This window comes from Uloborus diversus, chromosome 7 (assembly GCF_026930045.1).
Source record: "Uloborus diversus isolate 005 chromosome 7, Udiv.v.3.1, whole genome shotgun sequence".
Taxonomy (NCBI): domain Eukaryota; kingdom Metazoa; phylum Arthropoda; class Arachnida; order Araneae; family Uloboridae; genus Uloborus; species Uloborus diversus.
This window is the reverse complement of record NC_072737.1, coordinates 7,728,359-7,748,425: the sequence shown is the minus strand read 5'-3', so window position 1 is coordinate 7,748,425 and position 20,067 is coordinate 7,728,359. Positions and strand designations below refer to the sequence as shown.

General features: G+C 36.4%; 1 protein-coding gene across 1 annotated transcript; it reads left to right on the top strand.

Annotated features, from left to right (window-relative positions):
- The first annotated feature begins 723 nt into the window (after window positions 1-723).
- On the top strand, window positions 724-1,461 carry LOC129226214 (gastrula zinc finger protein XlCGF49.1-like). The gene has a single exon (XM_054860814.1). The coding sequence runs from the start codon at window positions 724-726 to the stop codon at window positions 1,459-1,461; it is 738 nt and encodes a 245-aa protein (XP_054716789.1).
- Window positions 1,462-20,067: the final 18,606 nt, after the last annotated feature.

The following is a 20,067-nucleotide window of genomic DNA, read 5'->3' as shown; positions in this document are numbered from 1 at the left end:
AATTATATCTAGTTTTTATATAAAAGTTGCTGGTGCTTTGTAGTCTTCATATTGACATTTATTGTATGGTCTTGATTGTGTCTGAAGTTAATTTTCACAGAATATAATGTTATAAGGAAGTAAAAGTGCATAGCTCAAATTATTGTCTTGAAAAATTAAGATAGGTTCCATAGGAGAGTCGTTAAATCTTTATAAGCATGAAAACATAGATAAAATGAATGTCATAAATGCTTTATAAGCAAAAATGATTAAGAGTGTATATTGTTAAGGCTTAGCAATTTTAAGTATAAAAAGTAAAAGAAAATGTCTAGTGAAGAAGTTATAGAAAAATATTTCTGTTGTGAAACTTCATTCATTGAAGGAAGCTGTAAAGCCCACTTTAAGTCGCACTTGCAAAATCAGAATCATGCTGTTGGTGAAGTTCCTGGGAAAACTATCTCTATGAAAGGAAGTGTCAAAACAGAAATGCCAGAGCCTGCAGGTTTCAAGTGTAACAATCGCGGAGATTCGTTCACCCAGGAAGATCAATTGACGGCTCATGTGGCATCCCATACTGGAAAGAGTGGCACCCCAAGTGTCAAAACAGAGCCCGCAGGTGAGAAGCGTTTCACCTGTAGCAATTGCGGACGTTCCTTCACCCAAGAAGCTCAGCTGGCAGCTCATAAAGCATCCCACAAGGGAAAGAAATCGCACACTTGCGAAGTTTGCGGAAAACAATTCACCATGAGTTCGAGCTTGAAGTACCACATGCCGTTGCATACGGGTGAAAGACCTTTTTCGTGCGATGACTGTGGAAAGTCTTTCATTCAGAAGGCGCAACTGCAAACCCATTTGAAAACTCATACAGGAGAGAGTCCCTATGTGTGTGAATTGTGCGAAAGATCATTCGCCTCAAAATGGAGCTTGGTGAATCATGTGGCTCTGCATACGGGCGAAAGGCCGTACTCGTGCGATTACTGCGAAAAGACGTACATCCAGAAAAATCAACTGACTGCTCATCTGGTCTCGCATACCGGAAAGAAACCCTTTATGTGCGAGGTTTGCGGCAAGTCTTTCGCTTACAAGTGGACTCTCAAGTGTCACATGGCTTTGCATACTGGAGACAGACCCTATTCTTGCGACATTTGTGAGAGCAGTTTCATCCAGAAACCGCAGCTGGTCGCCCACATGTCGGTTCATACCGGAGACAGTCCATACTGTTGCGACGTATGCTCGAAGACGTTTTACGATCTCAGTAGCTTAAAGAGACACAGTAAGCTGCACACGAGAGAAATGCCCTTCACGTGTGAGCATTGTCATGAGGGATTTCCTGGCCTTAAATTACTTAAGGTGCATCTGAGGACGCATACAGGAGAGGAAATTTATTCTTGTAAGTTTTGTGGAAGGACATACGCTAGGAAAAATTCTTTGACACGGCATTTGAAAGACCATCATACGCTCATTGGAAAGAAGGAAGAATAGTTTAGCTTGAAAAAGTGTTATGTGATAGCCATCACCTAAGTACAAGATATAGGGGGGGGGGCAGGTCATGCCAGGAGCGGATCCAGACGGAATTCTCGGAGGGGGCCATTTGGAAAAATACGATGCTTTGGAAAATTTTTGAATTTTACTAATATTAATATAGCCCACCTTTAACTAAATTATATTTTAAGGAAATTTCACTACCCGACTCAAGTGTAACATAAAGGCTGTAGCCTTCCCAATAAGTTTCCTCTTTTCTTAACAAACGTGTGCATATCATCGCCTCAAAGTGGTATTCCTGTAATCAGTACTGTGTTCTGAAGCGACTGTATAGGACTTCTGATTTAAGAGGAAGCTGATAAGAACCACCCGTAAGCATGGGCGGATTTATGGGGGGTCAGAGGGGGGCAATGCCCCCCCCCCCAGTTTTGGGCGGACTTTATGTAGTAACAACACATCTTCCAAAAATTAAAAAAAAAATCATAATTTTTTCGTTTTTGAATAGTTTAGAAAAGCATGGGTGGATTTATGGGGAGGCCCAGTAGCAGAAACTTTCTATCCAGTCTGCGACATTATTTTGGGCAGTTGAAAATAATCTGCAGCATTATTATCAGTTTTATTTTGAGTTTTCATAAAATAGACAAGTAAAGGTCAAGACTCAGAAATTTTCCAACTGGCCAGTGGCAGTTAGACCTGAAAAACTTAGTGACCACCACTGTCGCCGAGTTTTAGAGTACAAAAAGGGGGAGGGGGCAGTTTTTTCACTACTTTCATAAAAATAAATAGAACTCTGTGCACTATGAAAAGCAATTATTCAATACATATTTATTTAAGTGTGGAAAATTTAAGTTAAAATAGGTTTTTTTTTAATGAATAAATAAATAAGTTAATAAATGAGAAGTTGCAGGAAACTGCATTTTAGATGAATGTTTTAGTTTATAGCAAAGCTTCCAAAGCAAATGCAACTGCACAGGTAATAATTCACATTTTTTACGAAAATAATTTTAAAAGAAACATGATTTATTGTACATTTTATGTAATCTTCAATAGTTTGTATTGAGGTAAACATCAAATTCTGTTTTTGGAAACTTAGGCAAGTAATAGTCTCTTCTATTTCCATCTTGCGAATGACCAAACATGGCGTCTGCGCGAAAAAGGCGTGATTCTAATTAGATTTTTGAATTTGTTACATAAAAGTAGAAATAAATTCAAAATCCTTAAAAAACTATGATTTAGATAAAAGTCAGTTTTTAGCACTTTAGCTTCTAAAGCAATGAAGGTAAGATATTATTCTAAGATAAAATTTTGCACTTTATATAAAACAATAATTAAGACTTATCCGAAATAAATGGCACATTTTGCATAATTTTCAACAGTCTGCATTGCAATAAACATCCAATCCCGTTTATGAAAACGTAGGCACTTAAAGTGTCTTGCGTACCAACATCTTAGGAATGACCAAACATGGCGACTATGCCGAAAATTAAAATAGAAATTTTTGAATTTGTTGCGAAAAAATAAATTTAAAATAAAAATCCTCGTGAGGTTACATTTTAGTTGAAAGCACTTTTGCGTCCAAAGCAATGAAAATAAGGTGAAATTTTAAATATAAAACTTTTTATTCCTCAAGAAAATTACTTTAAAAATAAAAATAAAAGAAAACGATTTGCTGCACATTTTAAGTTATTTTCATCAGTTTGGAGTTAAATAAAACATCCAATTCTGCTTTCTTTTTGAAAACTTAGGCACTTAAGCATCTTATCTACTTCGATCTTGTGAATGACCAAATATGGCGACTATGTTTCTAGCTGAAATGCTGAAAGCATCCATCGCCTTTCCGGCCAAAAAACAAAAAACGAGATTTGCGCAAAGTTGTATTTATTTTTTTCGTCTTTTATTTATTTTTCTTTCTTTCTTTCTTTTTGTTCTTTTATTAAATTGTCTGCAGGTCGCTGAAAAATCTGTGACGCGCGTCTCGCAGTTTCTGCTACCGGGTGGGGGGGGGGCAAAGGGGACAATGCCCCCCAGTTTTGGGAGGAGTTTATATAGTAACAACTTATCTTCCAAAATCTTATAACAAAAAAAAATATCATGATTTTTTCTTTTTTGAATAGGAAATTAAAGTTTATTTTTTCTTTTAAACTTAAAATAGCCGTTTCTTACAAAGTTTGAACAATACTGTACAACTGTATAATCTACTACTCAATTTCAGAGACTGGAAAGTGCAAATTATTGATAGGTTCTAAAATCCCTGAAAATAATTGGCGCAGTATAGCCTACAAGGGCTTTTGAGCCAAAAACCCAATCTAATCAACCAAACCTTGAAAATAATTAGACAAGTCTTTGAAACTCCTAAGCAAAGTGTGCTTCAATTTTATTTCTTATCAAGTGTATAAATTAAGAATTGTTCAAATGGGTAGTATGTTACTCTCTTGATGCCTATTCTCTAAATCAGTGCACCATTTCTTTTAAAGTACTAACTTGCATCAGAAAGCACTTTTAAAGCGTAAAACTTAAAAAAAAAATTATTTGCCTATTATTTCCAATTTACCCTTATAAGACCTCAAAATGCAGAATTTTATATCCATCTTAGATAATTTCCTCCGGGGGAGTAACCCCTGGGCCCCCCTAAAACTGGAGATACACTATATCCCACTTAAAAGGGACCACTGCGTCACTCTCTTAATACCAGCCCCCTCTCTTTTAAGATCAATTTAAAAAGGACAGCATGATTACACACAGTAATGAAAACGATACATAAAAAAGTAAAGAATGGCCTTACGCATCACAGAAAACAAACAAAAACATGGGAGGGGGGAGGGCAATTAAAAATGTTGCTCAAAAAAAAAAAAAAAAAATCCTGCCCCCCCCCCAGGAACTCAGTCCTAAATCCGCCTATGCCCGTAAGTATAATATTAACTCCGAAGTAAAGGAAGGGGGTCCGGGAATATTTCCCCCAGAAAATTTTCGAAAATTGAAGTCTTAAAAACGCATTTTAGACTATGTTCGGTGATGTTAGGGGAAAAGAGGTTCGGTGGTGCTCCCCTGTCTATTTTTCGAAATAGGTGCTCTAAGAATGCAGTTTTAAATGATCTTTGATGTTAGAGGGAGGAGAAATTTGAGGGCCCATCTAAGGAAATTTTTCTGATTTGAAATATCTTAGAAATGTATTTTAACTGTCTTTTGTAATATTATGGGCTCGCGTGCGACGCCCCCCCCCCCCCCCGTCCATTTTTTGAAAATTGAAATCTCCAAAAATGTTAAGAAGAAAGAGGTTCAGGGTTTCTCTAGCGGATTTTTTTTTTTTTTTGCCATTGTAGAGCCAAAAACGCAGTTTAATACGATCTTTTCGTGATGATACGTGGAGGAGAAATTCGAGGGCCCACACCAAGAAAATTTTCTAATTTGCAGTCTTAAAGATGATTCTAATTATTTTTGGTAGTGGTAGGGGAGAAAAAGTTTGGAGCTTCCCCCGAAATTATCTTATACATATAAAATCTGCGTATCTATCTATCTATCTATCTATGTCCAAGCTTCTTCTCCCGAACGACAGTGAACTGACCATCGAACCAGGTATCGATGGATTCGTCATCTTCCCGTCTTCATGTTTGGCTATTTAACATAATCCTCCGATAATAATTAGCGGAGATATCAATTAAAAACTATTAATTATGACTCTTAAATTTCAAAATCAAATCCCTATTTTTCGAAGGCTTTCCTCCATTCAAATTATTATTCAGTGCTTCATCTCAACTTTCCATAACAATGCTTTTATTAAAATGTATAGCGGGTGAAGAAAATCATTGAGATGAAAGATCTGTTGCCATTTTTTTTCTCGAATATAAAGAAATAAAATTAGGCTTTTGTTTTAAGGCTTTTCCTGTTTAAGTTGTATACTTTTCGATTATTTTGCCGTAATCTGCAGCAAAATTTTGCTGTTTTTTTCTTTTTTTGTTCAAGCCTGATTGTTAAATACGCGTCACATGACATAACTTTCATTTTCGAGGAGGACCGTGCACGTTGTAAAGTAAATGAGTGATTTACATGCAGTTTATTTTTAGTTTGCATAGTACTGAGTTAGAATGTGAGTTTCCCTGTTTTCGTGTGGACAATCTTAGAGAACACTTCCCACTGATATAAATCTTGGTGGGAAGATTTTGATAATGGGGTTATTTCCTTCAGTGAAGAGTACTACTTTTCGTCACTAAAATTGATTAAATAAGCAAAAAATAAAAAAATAAATAAAATAACATGGACCCTGAAAATACATTTTTTAAAACTTATTTTTTAATTATTTTTTTATATGCCAGATTTTTCAGACTTTGCGTTGTCTTTATTACGTCACAAATGATGCACTTTGACGCATCTTTCTGTGGCATTCCCACGTTATGATAATCAAGAAGCGAATTAAATATGGCGCTCTACGCTTGCTATCAACCCTATCGTTTCCAAAACACGTGAGTAAAGATGCGAATTAAATGTCACACGGCCACAATGAGGGAGTTCATTTGTAAAACATTACAAGGAGCGGGGAGAGGGGGGGTGCTTCTAAAAACTTAGTCGGCGCAAAAAAATTCAAATATCTTTGGAATTGAGAAATTCAAGTCATAAATATTCAATTAAAACATCATATTTTGTGTTTTAAGGTAAAATATTAAGGCTTTCCTCCATTCAAATTATTATTGAATGCTCCATCTCAACTTTCCGTAACAACACTTTTATTAAAATTTGTAGCGTGAAGAAAATCACTGAGAAAAAATATCTGTTGCCATTTTTTCCTCGAATATGAACAAATAAAATTTTGAGCTTTGTTTTGAGGCTTTTCCTGAAATCGAAGAATTTAAAATGTTTACTTTTTGGTTATTTTTCCGCAATCTGATTTTTTTTTTTGTTCAAGCCTGATTGTTGAACATGCGTCACAACTACTATTCGGAACTCCAGCGCTCGAATACGCTACCTTGCGGTGATTTATAAAACTGCGAATGCAACTAAAACTTTGCCACGTTGCGTTCCATGTGTGTCTGTTGACGTAAACACAGACAGTTTGTTCTGAGTATTTATTAACGCAATCGATGTGTCTTAGTTTGCTTTCAGCTACAGAAATTAATTCGTCCCTTAGTAGTATTCTCGAGCTCCTCAAAATAATGTTAGTTTTCATTATTTCCTTAATAATTGGTGAAAGCGAAAATTCTGGATTAACAAACTTGGATAACGTTATACAAGGTAAAAATTTTTATTGTTTTGTATGAATTTGTAAGAATATGGGGGTTTTTTAATCTTAAATTAATTAAACTTACCATATTTTACAGCAGCATTTAGTTGGAATGGACAGTATGCAAAATATTTTCTTGAATATATTATCGTAGAACAAAATGAATAACCGAGAAAGAATTTACTTTATTCCTTTTATTCTCGGCTGAAAGGTATCGCCAAATTTGTTTAGGGTTATAATTTTGGCATTGTGCGAGCAAAGTAGCCTTGGCGAAATTTCGCGTTTTTAGTTAAACCATTTTCAATTTTTATCATGAGTGGAATAAAATGGTAGTAAGATTACAGAATTCGATAAGTAAAAAGAAATAATTGTCAATCAATTGAAAAGAAAACTACCACCATATATCCGTGATAATTTTGTTGATGATTTGCATAACATGACACAATTAAATCGTAACTCAGAAATTAGAAAAATCGAAACAGAAAATTTTTAAATTAACCGATTCGGGAATTCAAGAGAAATAACTCAGCTACAAATGGAAAACAAGCGCTAGCCAAAGCAAAGCAAAGAAGTATCATCTTCTTTTGGTAATAATTTGTAATGTCATATTAAATTTTCTAGCATTAATTGTTATTCTTGTCAGGCCACAATTATTATTTAGTTTTATCAAGAATTGATAAATATCGAATTCAACATCGTGAAAATGGCTGCTTAGAACTACGAACTTTGCATTAATGTTTGACGTTTAGTAATGCTTCTTGAATTCTCATTTCTTTCTACGTGGGTCAGAATATCCACAAGACTTTGAAAATTAATTTAAAAAGAATAAAGCGAAACAATCATACGTACGAACAAAAATCACAACACTTTTAGCATTTTCTTCGTTACCATGTGCGTTTGTTTTAGTTTTTAAGTCCGCCATTAGACAGTGACTTCAGTGCCCCCTATAGTTCGTTGGAGTTGCGAATTATTTTCGAGGTGCACCGTGCTTCATCTCAGCTTTCCGTCGATTGCTAATTTAACGTTTCATATTGTCTTTGTTTCATGAGTGATTTTTTGAGGCTTTTCTCAAGTCAAATAATTAAGTAATTTAAGTAAATTACCGCCCTATAGCACCACCACACTAGAGTCACTCTAGTGTGGTGATGCCTATAGCCAGGGCTTAGGCAGAAATACTCGAAATACATCGCCAGCTCAGACATTCCCAGTCGAGCTGGGAATGTCTGAGCTGGCGGTGTATTTCGAATTAAGTAATGTTTCTTTAGAGAGTATTCGACCTAAAGTATTTTAGGGCATCATCACAAATACAATAAATGAAGCATTTAAGCTTTATTTCACGTCGTAAAGTAAATGAGAGATTTATCTTATCTTATACTAATAAAATCTGAGTATCTATCTATCTATGTCCAAGCTTCTTCTCCCGAACGACAGTGGACTGACCATCGAACCAGGTATCGATGGATTTGTCATCTTCCCGTCTTCATGTTTGGCTATTTAACATAATCCTCCGATAATAATTAGCGGAGATATCAATTAAAAACTATTAATTATGACTCTTAGATTTCAAAATCAAATCCCTATTTTTCGAAGGCTTTCCTCCATTCAAATTATTATTCAGTGCTTCATCTCAACTTTCCATAACAATGCTTTTATTAAAATGTATAGCGGGTGAAGAAAATCATTGAGATGAAAGATCTGTTGCCATTTTTTTTCTCGAATATGAACAGGTAAAATTCTTGTTTTTATTTTGAGGCTTTTCCTGTAATCAGGGGATTTAAAATGTTTACTTTTTGGGGTTTTCCGCAATCTGCCGCAAAATTTCAGTGACTTCTTTTTTTTTGGTTCAAGCCTGAGTGTTGAACTCGCGTCACTTGATATAACTTTCATTTTTTAGGTAGCCCGTGCAACGCCGGGCACGCAGCTAGTAGCTCTATAAAGCCTGTTTTAGACGATTTTTGGAGATGTTAAAGGGGGGGGAGGAGAGATTGAAAGGCCCATCTCAGGAAATCTTACTAATTTATAGACTTAAAATTGCATTCTAGACTGTCTTTGGTAAGGTTAGGAGTTGAAGAGATTCTGAGGACCACTCCCAAAATTTTTTCAAAATTGAACTCTTTAAATTAAAATGTAGGCAATCCATGATTCCAGAGTAACTTTTAGAGGACCAGCAATTTTTCGAAATCGAAGATCCAGAAACGTAATTCTCGAAGATTTTCAATGATGTTAGGGAGGGAGGAGTTCCCCCCCCGGAAACATTTTGAAACTCAAGCACTTTACACGAAATTTAGGCCGATCTTGAACAATATTGTCGAAAATGAGATGTGGGGGGGGGGGAATCTCCCCTGGAAACTTACAAGTTATTTTTTAAAACGTGGTTCGTAGACGATCTTTGGTTATATTAACAAGAGAAAGAGGAGTGGTTTGTAGGGTACCATATTAAAAAAGGGAAAGAAGAATAATTACATAGCACTGCATAAAGCCAGGTTAAAACTTAAATCCAACTTTAACTTAATATGTAATCATTAAATGTCTAACTTTTATCGGACACTTACTAACACATATCCCTTTTCTTTCCCCCATGGGGGAAGTAAACACATCAAACAAGACGAACCCATTATGCTGAATGGACCCAAATATTTGGTATACACTTGATAATTTTGAAATTTTCGTGGGGTGGCCATGCCCTCTCTCTGGCATAGTTTCTATTCTTGTTAGAGTTCATATGAATTAAAATAAAGTTTTTGTTTAATTCAAGCTAGGAAAGAGGGTTTAAAAAACTATATTTGAAGCTTCCTCAGTCTGGTTTTATGGCTCCCGGGCCTTTTTATTTTATATTTCTAGTAGACTTCGAAGAATAGTAACTATTTTTTTATATTTAGCTCTAAAAAAACTATTTTTGAAACTTTCTCAGGGTGGCCATGTGCATCATTTTTGCTCCAAAAAAGAGGATTTTAAATATTCCTGAAATTTTCTCGGAGGGGGCCATGGCCCCCTCCCTAGATCCGCCCATGGGTCATGCTTTGTGACTCTGCAAACAAGCTTTCTAATACTTTTTAAAATTTTTGGAAATGTCTTAACAGTCGGTTATTATGAGATACAAAGGGACCAGTAATTATCGAGTAAAGAATATATGAGGCAGTGAGAAAGAAAGGGTCGTAAGTGCCAAAATTAAAATTTTAGAGATAATCCGTACAAATGGTAGGAGAACCTCTCCTCTGTTTTGGGGCAATGATTTAGAAAAGAAAATCAATGAAAGGACGTTATCTTTAAACGCGTTTTACTCAAAACTTGGAAAATGTCCACTTACATCCCTTTGCTTCTCTCTGCCTCATATATTCTTTTATCTTTTAATGGTTTAAAATATGTTTGACTTTGTTTTGTCAATGAAGAATCTGATAAATGAAATGATTTTAGCCATATTTCTCATTTTTAACTTTATTCTGAAATAAAAAGTGATCATTTTATATTGATTGCCTTTTTGTCCATTTTTGTCACTTAGTTAAAATGTGAAGAAAGTCTTTTTAAAACAGCTATTGTAATGTACGAAGCCTCTAGTGTTCACAAATACTTTCGATTTTGTGAAGTAATCGCAACAAATAAATTGTGGTTTATTATTCTGTATTATTTCCATTCACATCTCTTGGGGTTAATGGAAGGGGGGGGGGCAGGTAAAGAACCCTGCTTTATTACATGTGCTGCATGAGTTTACTGGCCTTTTCCTTTTTGTTGACGACAAGCTTTTGGATTCTGTGGTAAAAACCATGGTATTTACCGTCGTGTCGGAAAGTCTTGCGTCCAAAACTACATTTTTAGTGCACCTATATTTTTGTAAGCAAAAATAGAAAACAGAATAAATTCCATAAAACTAATATTTTATTAATGAAAAACCTTAAGTTAAAATTTGATTTATTGAATGTGACCACTCAAATATGTAGCTGAATCTAATCTAGTTACTAAGATGTTGCAATTCTTTATAAAGCATTTTAATTAGTTCTTGTGAATTCAAAAAATTTTGTTTTTAGTGTATCTTCAAAATATAGGGCAATTGATTAAAATGCAATAAATGAGTTTTTCAACTGAAAAAATGTATACAATGTATAAAGTCGCCTCAGAGCAATAGTAAGATGTCTAATCCCAGAAATAACACTAAGATACCTTACTGTGGCTCTGAAGCGACGATATGTTATACGATTGTATTATCGTCGCCTCAGAGCAACGGTCTGGGAAATGTCGGCTGAATTTCAGCCCAGACCCCCCTTTGAACTCATTGAAATGTAAGTTGGATAATTTTGCACCATAATTTTCTTGACTAATAATAAAGTTGAAAGTCTCTCTGTCTGGATGTCTGTAGGATGTCTGTGACGCGCATAGCGCCTAGACCGTTCGGGCCGATTTTCATGAAATTTGGCACAAAGTTAGTATGTAGCATGGGGGTGTGCACCTCGAAGCGATTTTTCGAAAGCTCGATGTGGTTCTTTTTCTATTCCAATCTTGAGTACAAAAATATCATAAGATGGACGAGTAAATTACGAAGTTATCATAACGTGGAACCGTAACATGGGCACAAGCCAATTGGCGAGATACGAAAATTATCATAACTTGGAACCGTAACATGGGCACAAGCCAACTGGCGAGAAAATTCACCATACATTATTTGTAAATATACAGGCAAACCAAAAGACCTTTTGATTGTTCTATTACGGGCAAAGCCGTGCGGGTACCACTAGTAGAAAATAAAAAGGAGATACCGGTTTTATCAATTCTAGTAGCACAAAATCAATGAATTATTTACGTTTTGCAAAGACGCTTTGTTCATATTCCTGTGTATGTGAAGCTGATTATTTTCTACCAGTGGTGTTCCCATAGGGCTCCATATACGCCTCCAAAAATTTTAAGACATATAGCAGTCTATACCCCCAAGCTTTAAAAATTTTTATATTATGACATATTAAGTACGTAGGTCAGTCTAAGGCCCCTATATATACGAGCCGACGCATCAGCTTAAGATTACCCATTTTGGATCGGAGCGCGTATTTGAGTGGTTGTCTTTTCTGGCGAGTTATCGCGTTTGGTGATTGTTCACTGTGAGTAATTATTAGCGGCACGTGGAATTTTCGGCAAATTTGGCGAAATCCGAAACTTTGCTGTGGTATCCCTAGTAGTGCAACAATGAAAAATCCGATCCAAAATGGCTAAACTTAAGCTGATGCGTCGGCCTGTCTATGCAGGGGTGTCCCAAAAGGTCGTTTACAAACCTTAACATGCAGCTGTCATAATCATGATGAACAAGATTTACGTAGGAACATGTGTTCCCAAACGCAATGTTGGCGCACTACATGCACACAAAGTCAGACACTAACGGATGCACAACATGTCGCATATCTATTACACAAAGATAGTTTAGCACAATATATTAATTTTTAAGGAAAGCTTAAAGTAGTTGATAAAATTTCCGTCCCGTCACCTCTCATAATCACGTTGCAACGACAACGCAGCGATGGGTGAAATCTTGTCCGAATGGATCGTTATTACAACGGTCGATACTTTGTCGTTGCGACACGTGTATGTCAGCTAAAGGCAGCAAATTTCAACAACAGCTATAAGCCTTCCTTGAAAACTAAAATGTTGCGTAGTATCGTCTTTGTGTAATAAATATGCGACATGTTGTGCATCCTTTAGTGTCTGACTTTGTGTGTATGTAGTGTGCCAGCATTGGTATTTTCGAACGTATGTTACTATGTAAATCTTGTTCATCATGATATGACAGACCAGCATGTTAAGTTTGTAAACGACCTTTTGGGACACCCTGTGATAGCGGCTTTTGGTCAGTCAGAAAGTTAGTTGCACTACTTGGTAAATATGTTCCGTCTGAGACAAATTCGATGAAACTCTGTGGCAATACTTCAGACATGTACCTTTATCGTGTGACGTAGCGGCTTCCCCAAGACAAGTTCAGTTCTTCTGATAATCAGTCGCAAACATGTCTCGACCGCTGCAAGTAGCTTCCAAATTGGAAATGCGTGCAGTGATTCATTTTTGTGGGCAAAAAAATGCAACTGCACTGAAATCTATGGGCAGTAGCATGAAGAATATGGTGAAAATGCAATATCACGTCAATCTATCGTGAAATGGTGCAACATGTTTGAGAATGGATGTACAGATGACGCTGAGCGCGAGGGAAGACCAAGTTAAGATGAGAAGTGTGAGATCACCCTCCCTAGCTTCCTAAACCTTTCACCTCCTGACTTCCATGTTTTTTGGTCCAATAAAACAAGAACTTTCAAAGCGACGATACCATCGGGATGCCGAAGTGAAAGCTGCAACCCAACAATGGTTATCGGACGTTGGACGGGATTTCTTTGCAGAAAGCATCGAAAACTTGTACCACGCCTCGACGAATGCTTAAATAACGGATGCGATTGCGTTAAAAAGTAGATTTTGAATGGAACTTAAGAGTAACAGTAAAGTTATTGTGAAATTTGAATCAAATTTTTTTTTCTTGAACAGTGCAACTAACTTTTTGACTGACCCTTGTATATAATTGCATACACATATTGTGCGTAGTGGATTACTGGAAGTATACCCTCAGAAAAATTGGAGACATCACTGGTTTCTACATAAATAATTAAATGTACATCTGTCGAATGTTTTTGATTGTGCATTTCTGTTTGGCTGAAGAATTCCAGCATGAAGTTCCTCCATGGATCTTTGGAAAAATGTACATCTTTAAGTGAGATAAAAACGAAGCAGGTGCTATAACAATCAATAACATCTACTGCACCCACACTGAGATTCTCGAAGCGGACGCCATTTGGTGAATATGCCTTTAGGTAGCTTACTGCTTTTGGATTGGACATAGGTCCATAAATAAGCATCATCATTGGCATGAGAAGTAAACATTTCTTTATTTCGATTGGTATTACAATTAAACTTGTTTATAAAGATCTTGCTGGGATTTTCTCAGAGTAATTTAAAATTATAATTATGCTTTTATTATCTAACTAGTGGTACCCGCACGGCTTCGCCCGTAATAGCAAATTAAAAGGTCTTTTGATTCGCCTGTATATTTACAAATGATGTGTAGTGAATTTTCTCGCCAATTGGCTTGTGCCCATGTTACGGTTCCACGTTATGATAATTTCGTAATTTATTCGTCCATCTTATGATATTTTTTTCTTAAAATTGGAATAGAAATTTTTTTCTTAAAATTGGAATAGAAAAAGAACAAAATCGAATTTTTGAAAAATCGCTTCGAGGTGCACACCCCCATGCTACATACTAACTTTGTGCCAAATTTCATGTAAATCGGCAGAACGGTCTAGGCGCTATGCGCGTCACAGACATCCTACAGACATCCAGACATCCTCCGGACAGAGAGACTTTCAGCTTTATTATTAGTAAAGATTACAGAAAGTTTAGTTATTTCTTCATTTTGAACTCTTCAAATTGTGTGTGTGTATGTAGGCGTGTGTGTGTTTATGTCTGTGGCGGGGGTGGGAGGGTATGTGTATCTGTGTAGGCATGTGTGTTTGTGTGTGGGGGGGGTATGTGTGTGTAGGTATGAGTGTGTGGGTAGGTGTGTGTATGAGTGTTTGTGTGTGGGGGGGATGTGTATGTGTGTGTAGGCATATGTGTTTGTATCTGTGTGCAGGCATGAGTGTGTGGGTAGTTGTGTGTAGGTGTCTGTATGTGTTTGAATGTGTATGTATGCGTGTAAGTGTAGGATATTGACGCAACCGGGAGTCTTTGCTCGCTAGAGCAGCTCGACAGTGGTGCTAGTTGGAAAATAAAATCATAGCACATCACAACAGTCAAATGAAAGCAATAAGCAATCGTGATTGCTCAAAAAATGTGTGTACATAGCATGGAAGGACATTTTCCCTATTGTTAGCACTAGGATGAACATCTCTACGGAAAAAAAATCCCGAGAAAGCAAATTTCAGTGTGATGGATGCAGTTCATATGTACCTGTGAAAAGAACAACAACTGGCCCCTGACCGTAATGAGTGAACGGATGTCGTGCAGCCAAAGAAATAAAAGAAGACAGTTGATAAATTTTAACGATTTTATTTACAATAAGTTATTTCAAAGGTACACAGATTCAAAAACTTTGCTTTAAGCAATTTTTGATTTTTTTTTTTCATTCCAGATTGCAAATGTAACAAATATTTGATATACATAGTAATTCAAACATAATTTATTTACAAAATTCATTTTTTGCTGTCACAACCATCGTTTTATTCTTGTTTAACTAAGATACACTGCTGTTGTACTAATAATTACACTCAAAAAAAAAAGACCAGCTGTCCCTTGCTAAAGTTGCAACTTTCCTACTGTCGGTCTTTCACGAGAAAAGCTCCCACCGTCAAGTCTGAGCCCGTCTACTGCCAAAGGACTTCGTTTATTTTCTGCAAGGGTTAGCGGAAGGCTTTTTGGCGCCATCTCGCCACTCGTCTGCTCGCCTTTGTGCAGTCGTACGGGTCTTTCCTCAACATTAAGCTTCCCTTGGAAAAATGAGACGCGCCTCGTTACTATAGCAGCAGACATTTCGACGGTGGCTTTCTCATCAAAGATAATTACTTTTATTTATTTATTTTTTTGATGGTAAAAAAAGGGATTGGAGCTATAGACTTAGATGCCCCTTAGGAGATAGGGGTTGCCAGTCCTTTACACAGATTTTGAAAAATCAAACGACAGTAGAAATGTGCGAAGTTACGATTAGTGTTTAGTTACTACTAAGAAGAATCGAAGGAGAAATTTAAAATGAATGAATCATGCTAGTTTGAGCACATTTTTTCATTTATAGCATGGAAAAACAACACAGAAATTCATAAGAAATCACTGAGCTGTTAATTTAGTTGCCCAAAAATATTTTTGAAACAAATTCCCTAGGAGTCGTCTACAAATGATGTCAAGCTTCTCGGAAAGCGGGGGGGGGGGGGGGGGGGAGGGGGGGGGGGCAGAAATTATGACAAAAGGGAGGAAGGGGATAACAAGTGTGGCATCACACATCTTGGTTTTAGGAAATAAAATAAGAAATTTCACTTTATTTTAGAATAACTTATTTTTCATCATTAAGTAAGAATTAATTTCTTTTAAATATGATCATAAAAAAAACAAAATTTTCAACCCCCCCCAGATTTATCTTACTCAGTGATTACTTTAAGACAGAAGTCTGTTAAAAGTAAGACGATTTTCACCACTGATCAAATACGATGAAAAAAAAAGCGTGACATCAGGTTGAGGACCGTTTTTATGGGCAGAATAAACATTGAGAACCACTCTTCAGAGAAGCTAAGAGACACTTGGATTTATCTAAAAATATATTTTTAAAAAAAGTTACTTAAATGACTTTTTAAAGTAAACAGGCGCGTGTCCCAAACTTAAATTTTTTGGAGGGTACAAATTCTCAATTTGCGGAGTGGAACTCCAAATTTTGTGGAATCGTTGGGACATTTTTGGAAGTCACCGTGACATCCCATCGGGGAGCCCCTGTAAGTAAACTTCTATTTTTCCCATTTTCCTCCTGAAAAAAGTTGGTCATAGCTAGGCTTGCTAAACGTCCCGGTATCCCGACCGGTTTACTTCACGTCCTGGAAAAAGATAAATTTGATTACAGATGACCAGAAGAGACTAATAATATTTAACTGAAGGATTATTCAGGATAATTACTTTGTCATTTGTAAAACTAATATCGGGTTAGATTGTGTGTATTTTTACAGCAAGATTAAAACCAAAAATGATTCTAAAAAAAGTCCTAGGCAATCAAAAGAACATTTCGATTCCGAGTCACAACTGACTACAACTGTATTTATGTCGAGGACTGCATACTAAGTGCCTTGCCCCCATTGTTTTTTTATACCGATAGATGGCAGCACCATCACCGGATCGAACAGTTAATGAGAATTTAGAACTAGACCAGGAGCTAATAGCTGCCTGGTGCTAGCACCCCCAGAGGTATCGTTTCACTTGGAGGACATTGAGACCACGAGCATATTTAACGTCGCCCAGTCCCCTTTAATGACGACGGTGGATCTTCGACCATCGAGGTTCGAACTCAGGACCCTCCGGCCCCGAATCCGACACTCTACCGATCGGGCTACCACGTCCCCAACATGTACATATTGTTCAATTTTTTATTCTGCATTCAAAAGGTTTCTTCTTAGTATTAACATGGTAGTATACACATTCTTAACATTAATATTAAACTTTTATTCATAGCATTAAGAATGAAGTGTCCTCTGAAACACTCTAAAAAAAGTCAGGGGTGTTACCCTTTTCAATACCCGTGACGCTGGAGAAAGGGGGGTGGGGGGAGGAACATTCCTGTGTCCTGGCTGAACGTTTCAGAAATCTGGCAAGCCTAGTCATAGCACCTTAAACAAAAGCTTACCACAGAATAGTTATGAAAATATATATATATATCCCCCATTACTTTCATGCATGACGACTTGCAAATATGACACCCTGAACTTATTCTTTTCTGATCCATTTGCAGTTACAAAACTTATTTCATCCCATTTCCATAATTCCCCCAGTCATAATACAAATACAAAAGTGACGACCAGCAACAGGCTCTGGGCCCAGCTAGACTGGTCCTAGTCAATTTACAATCCCCAGTGAAGATCAATGGCCCTCTTAAAACTATCTACTCCCTCGCCCATTACCGCCTCTTCCGGCAAGCCGTTCCAAGGTTCCACTACCCTGCTAAAATAATATTTTTTCCTAATATCCATGTTAGCCTGAGATTTAAATAGCTTAAAACAATGACCCCTTGTCCTGTTTTCAGTGCTAAACTTTAGCCCCGTAACATCTTTCGTTTTAATAAATTTAAACAGCTGAATCATGTCCCCTCGGTCTCTTCTTTGCTCAAGACTACATTTTAAGCCTTCTAAACCTGGAATCATAACCTAAGTGGGAAAGTCCACTTATTAGCCTTGTAGCCCGCTTTTGAACCCTTTTCAATACATTAATGTCTTTCTTAAGATAAGGAGACCAAAACTGAACAGCATACTCCAAAACATTTGCCTTAGTGTTAAAAATGACGCACAGCTAATAGTACTGAAGGGCTCAGGGCAGAAATGTGACAAGCCACAAAGAGTGACTTTTTCATCGAAATTTTTGTTTCTCATAACTTGAACTAAACATGGGGATCATTTGGAGAAAAACATATGAGGCAGTGAGAAGCAAAGGGATGCAAGTGGACTATTTTAAGTTTCAAGTAAAACGCGTTTAAAGATCAGATCCTAGGTAGGTTTTCATTGAAATTTTCTAAATCATGCTGTACAGCAGCACCTACCAGGGCTACAAGTACCATCTCTTGCCCCAAGACAGAGGAGAGGTTCCCCTACCATTTGTACGGGTTATCTCCATTTTTTTAAATTTTGACACTTGCATCCCTTTGCTTCTCACTACCTCATATCTGGTTTCAGTATTGCAGAATATCAAATGAATAACTTTGAAAAATTCTGAAAATATTTTTTATAAATTGGAAATTGGCCTAATAAAAAATTCACATCACGTGGCATATCACATTCTTGTCACGAGTCCTTCAATTTATTTGGTCAATGGAATTTTTAAGTCAAAAATTAGAATTGCACTTGTAAGAGCATCAGAATTTTGGACCTTTTGTTCCCAGAATTGTCCTTCAGTTGTTGAAAATTTTCATTTAGTCAGGACTACCCATTAGTCATTAGTATTCTACTCAGAAATCATAATTGCCTCCTTTCATGTAAGAACTTTTAGTCAGAGACTAGGACTGTTTCTTTAATCATCACTAGAATTATTCGTTAGGGTTTCTCTTTTAGTCATTGCTGTTTTACTTAGCTTTTAGAATTCTCTTTGAGTCTCTACTTTGAAAAATTTCCCTCTATCTGTTTCTTATAATTATTAACTTAGTGCCTAGAATTTAGCCTATCTTTTTCAGTTACTTATCGCTATTGTTTCTTAGGCCATTGGGATCCACTTTTTCTTAGTCACCAAAGTTTCTTTGTGACCAGTTACAATTTCTTTTGCATCCAAGTTTTGGAAAGCAATATTTTTTATGTTTACTTAAGTTTTTCAAGCAGCGATGCTCAACCTGTGGCCCTCATCAGAGCTTTAGTGAGAGGACTGGTGAAAAAGTTTGTCAAATCTAAAACTTGTCAAGCTGTTTTCCCCGGTCAAGTCACCATTTTCAAGTCATTTTAATGCTAAACTCGATCGTTTATGAACAGCTTAAGTTTCATTTCCGAGAAATATGCTATTCTCTTTTTAATAAAATTGATTTAGAAACTATGACAGATGCGTGATGTCATGAATAATTAGTACTGAACAAGAATTTGGGGACTTGACCAAAGAATGGTGTGTTTATAACGCATGTTAATTTTCATCTGGCGACCCAAAATGAAATAATTATCTTCTGTATATTCTGCCGTACTAAGCACAAAAGTCGTACCTACTTTTTATCAAAATTGAGTAACGATTATTAGGTGGTTATGTGTCACATGTTTCACCTAAATGCAATGTTTTATAGTCATTTTTCAAAGGGAAGTATTTTTTAAAAAATGGACTTTTTCACGGTTTGGCAACGGTCCCATCAGCTGTCCATCTGCGGGTATTTTGACCAACTACACAGTGTTAATAGTGCTAAAAAACTCGTTTTATTTAAGGATTACTGACTTCATATGCATCATGAGGATGCTTAAGGGCTTATATAGACTTATGACTGCATGAAAAATGCTGAGAAAAGAGAAAGGTAAAAAGAGAATTCGAGTTCGTATCATGTTTCTGATGAGGAATCAAAGAGGCTTAAACCCATTAAAGTACGATAATAAAGAGAGTATTTCGTATTAAATGAATCGTTCATCATTCTTTTACAACGTTTCTTAGTAAAAAACTTAAAAAACCTCTGATTTTTAAATAGAAAGAAGAGTTTATCTCCACATAGCATAAAATGAGGTCCCCAAAAAGCGTCTGTGTGTTTGAACTCGCAAAACTCGAGAACTACCCGGTCGATTTCGATGAAATTTTTACAGTTTGTTCCTTTAAGTCCTGAAAAGGTTTGCTGACCAGTACGAAAAAAATCCGATGAATAATTCTTTTTTTATTCCAATTTAGTCCCAATTTTCTCATAAAATGAAAAATTTCTCGCAAATAGTAATAATATTATACATCGTTCGAAAGGGAAGAATTTTCCGCGTTCTACGCAATTTGTTCCATTGCTCTAACTTAATTGCGGCGGGAGTTTTTTACGTTTTTAGCTCGAATTTTTTTAGGCTTAGCTGAAATTTAGGCACTAGTTTCTTCATTAAATCCATCAATAAAAAGTGAAGAAATTGTCCCACAGTTTTCTTTTTGACAGCATTGGAAAGAGCTGCTTTTTTTACTCCAGATCTAACTCGACCTAAGGTCGG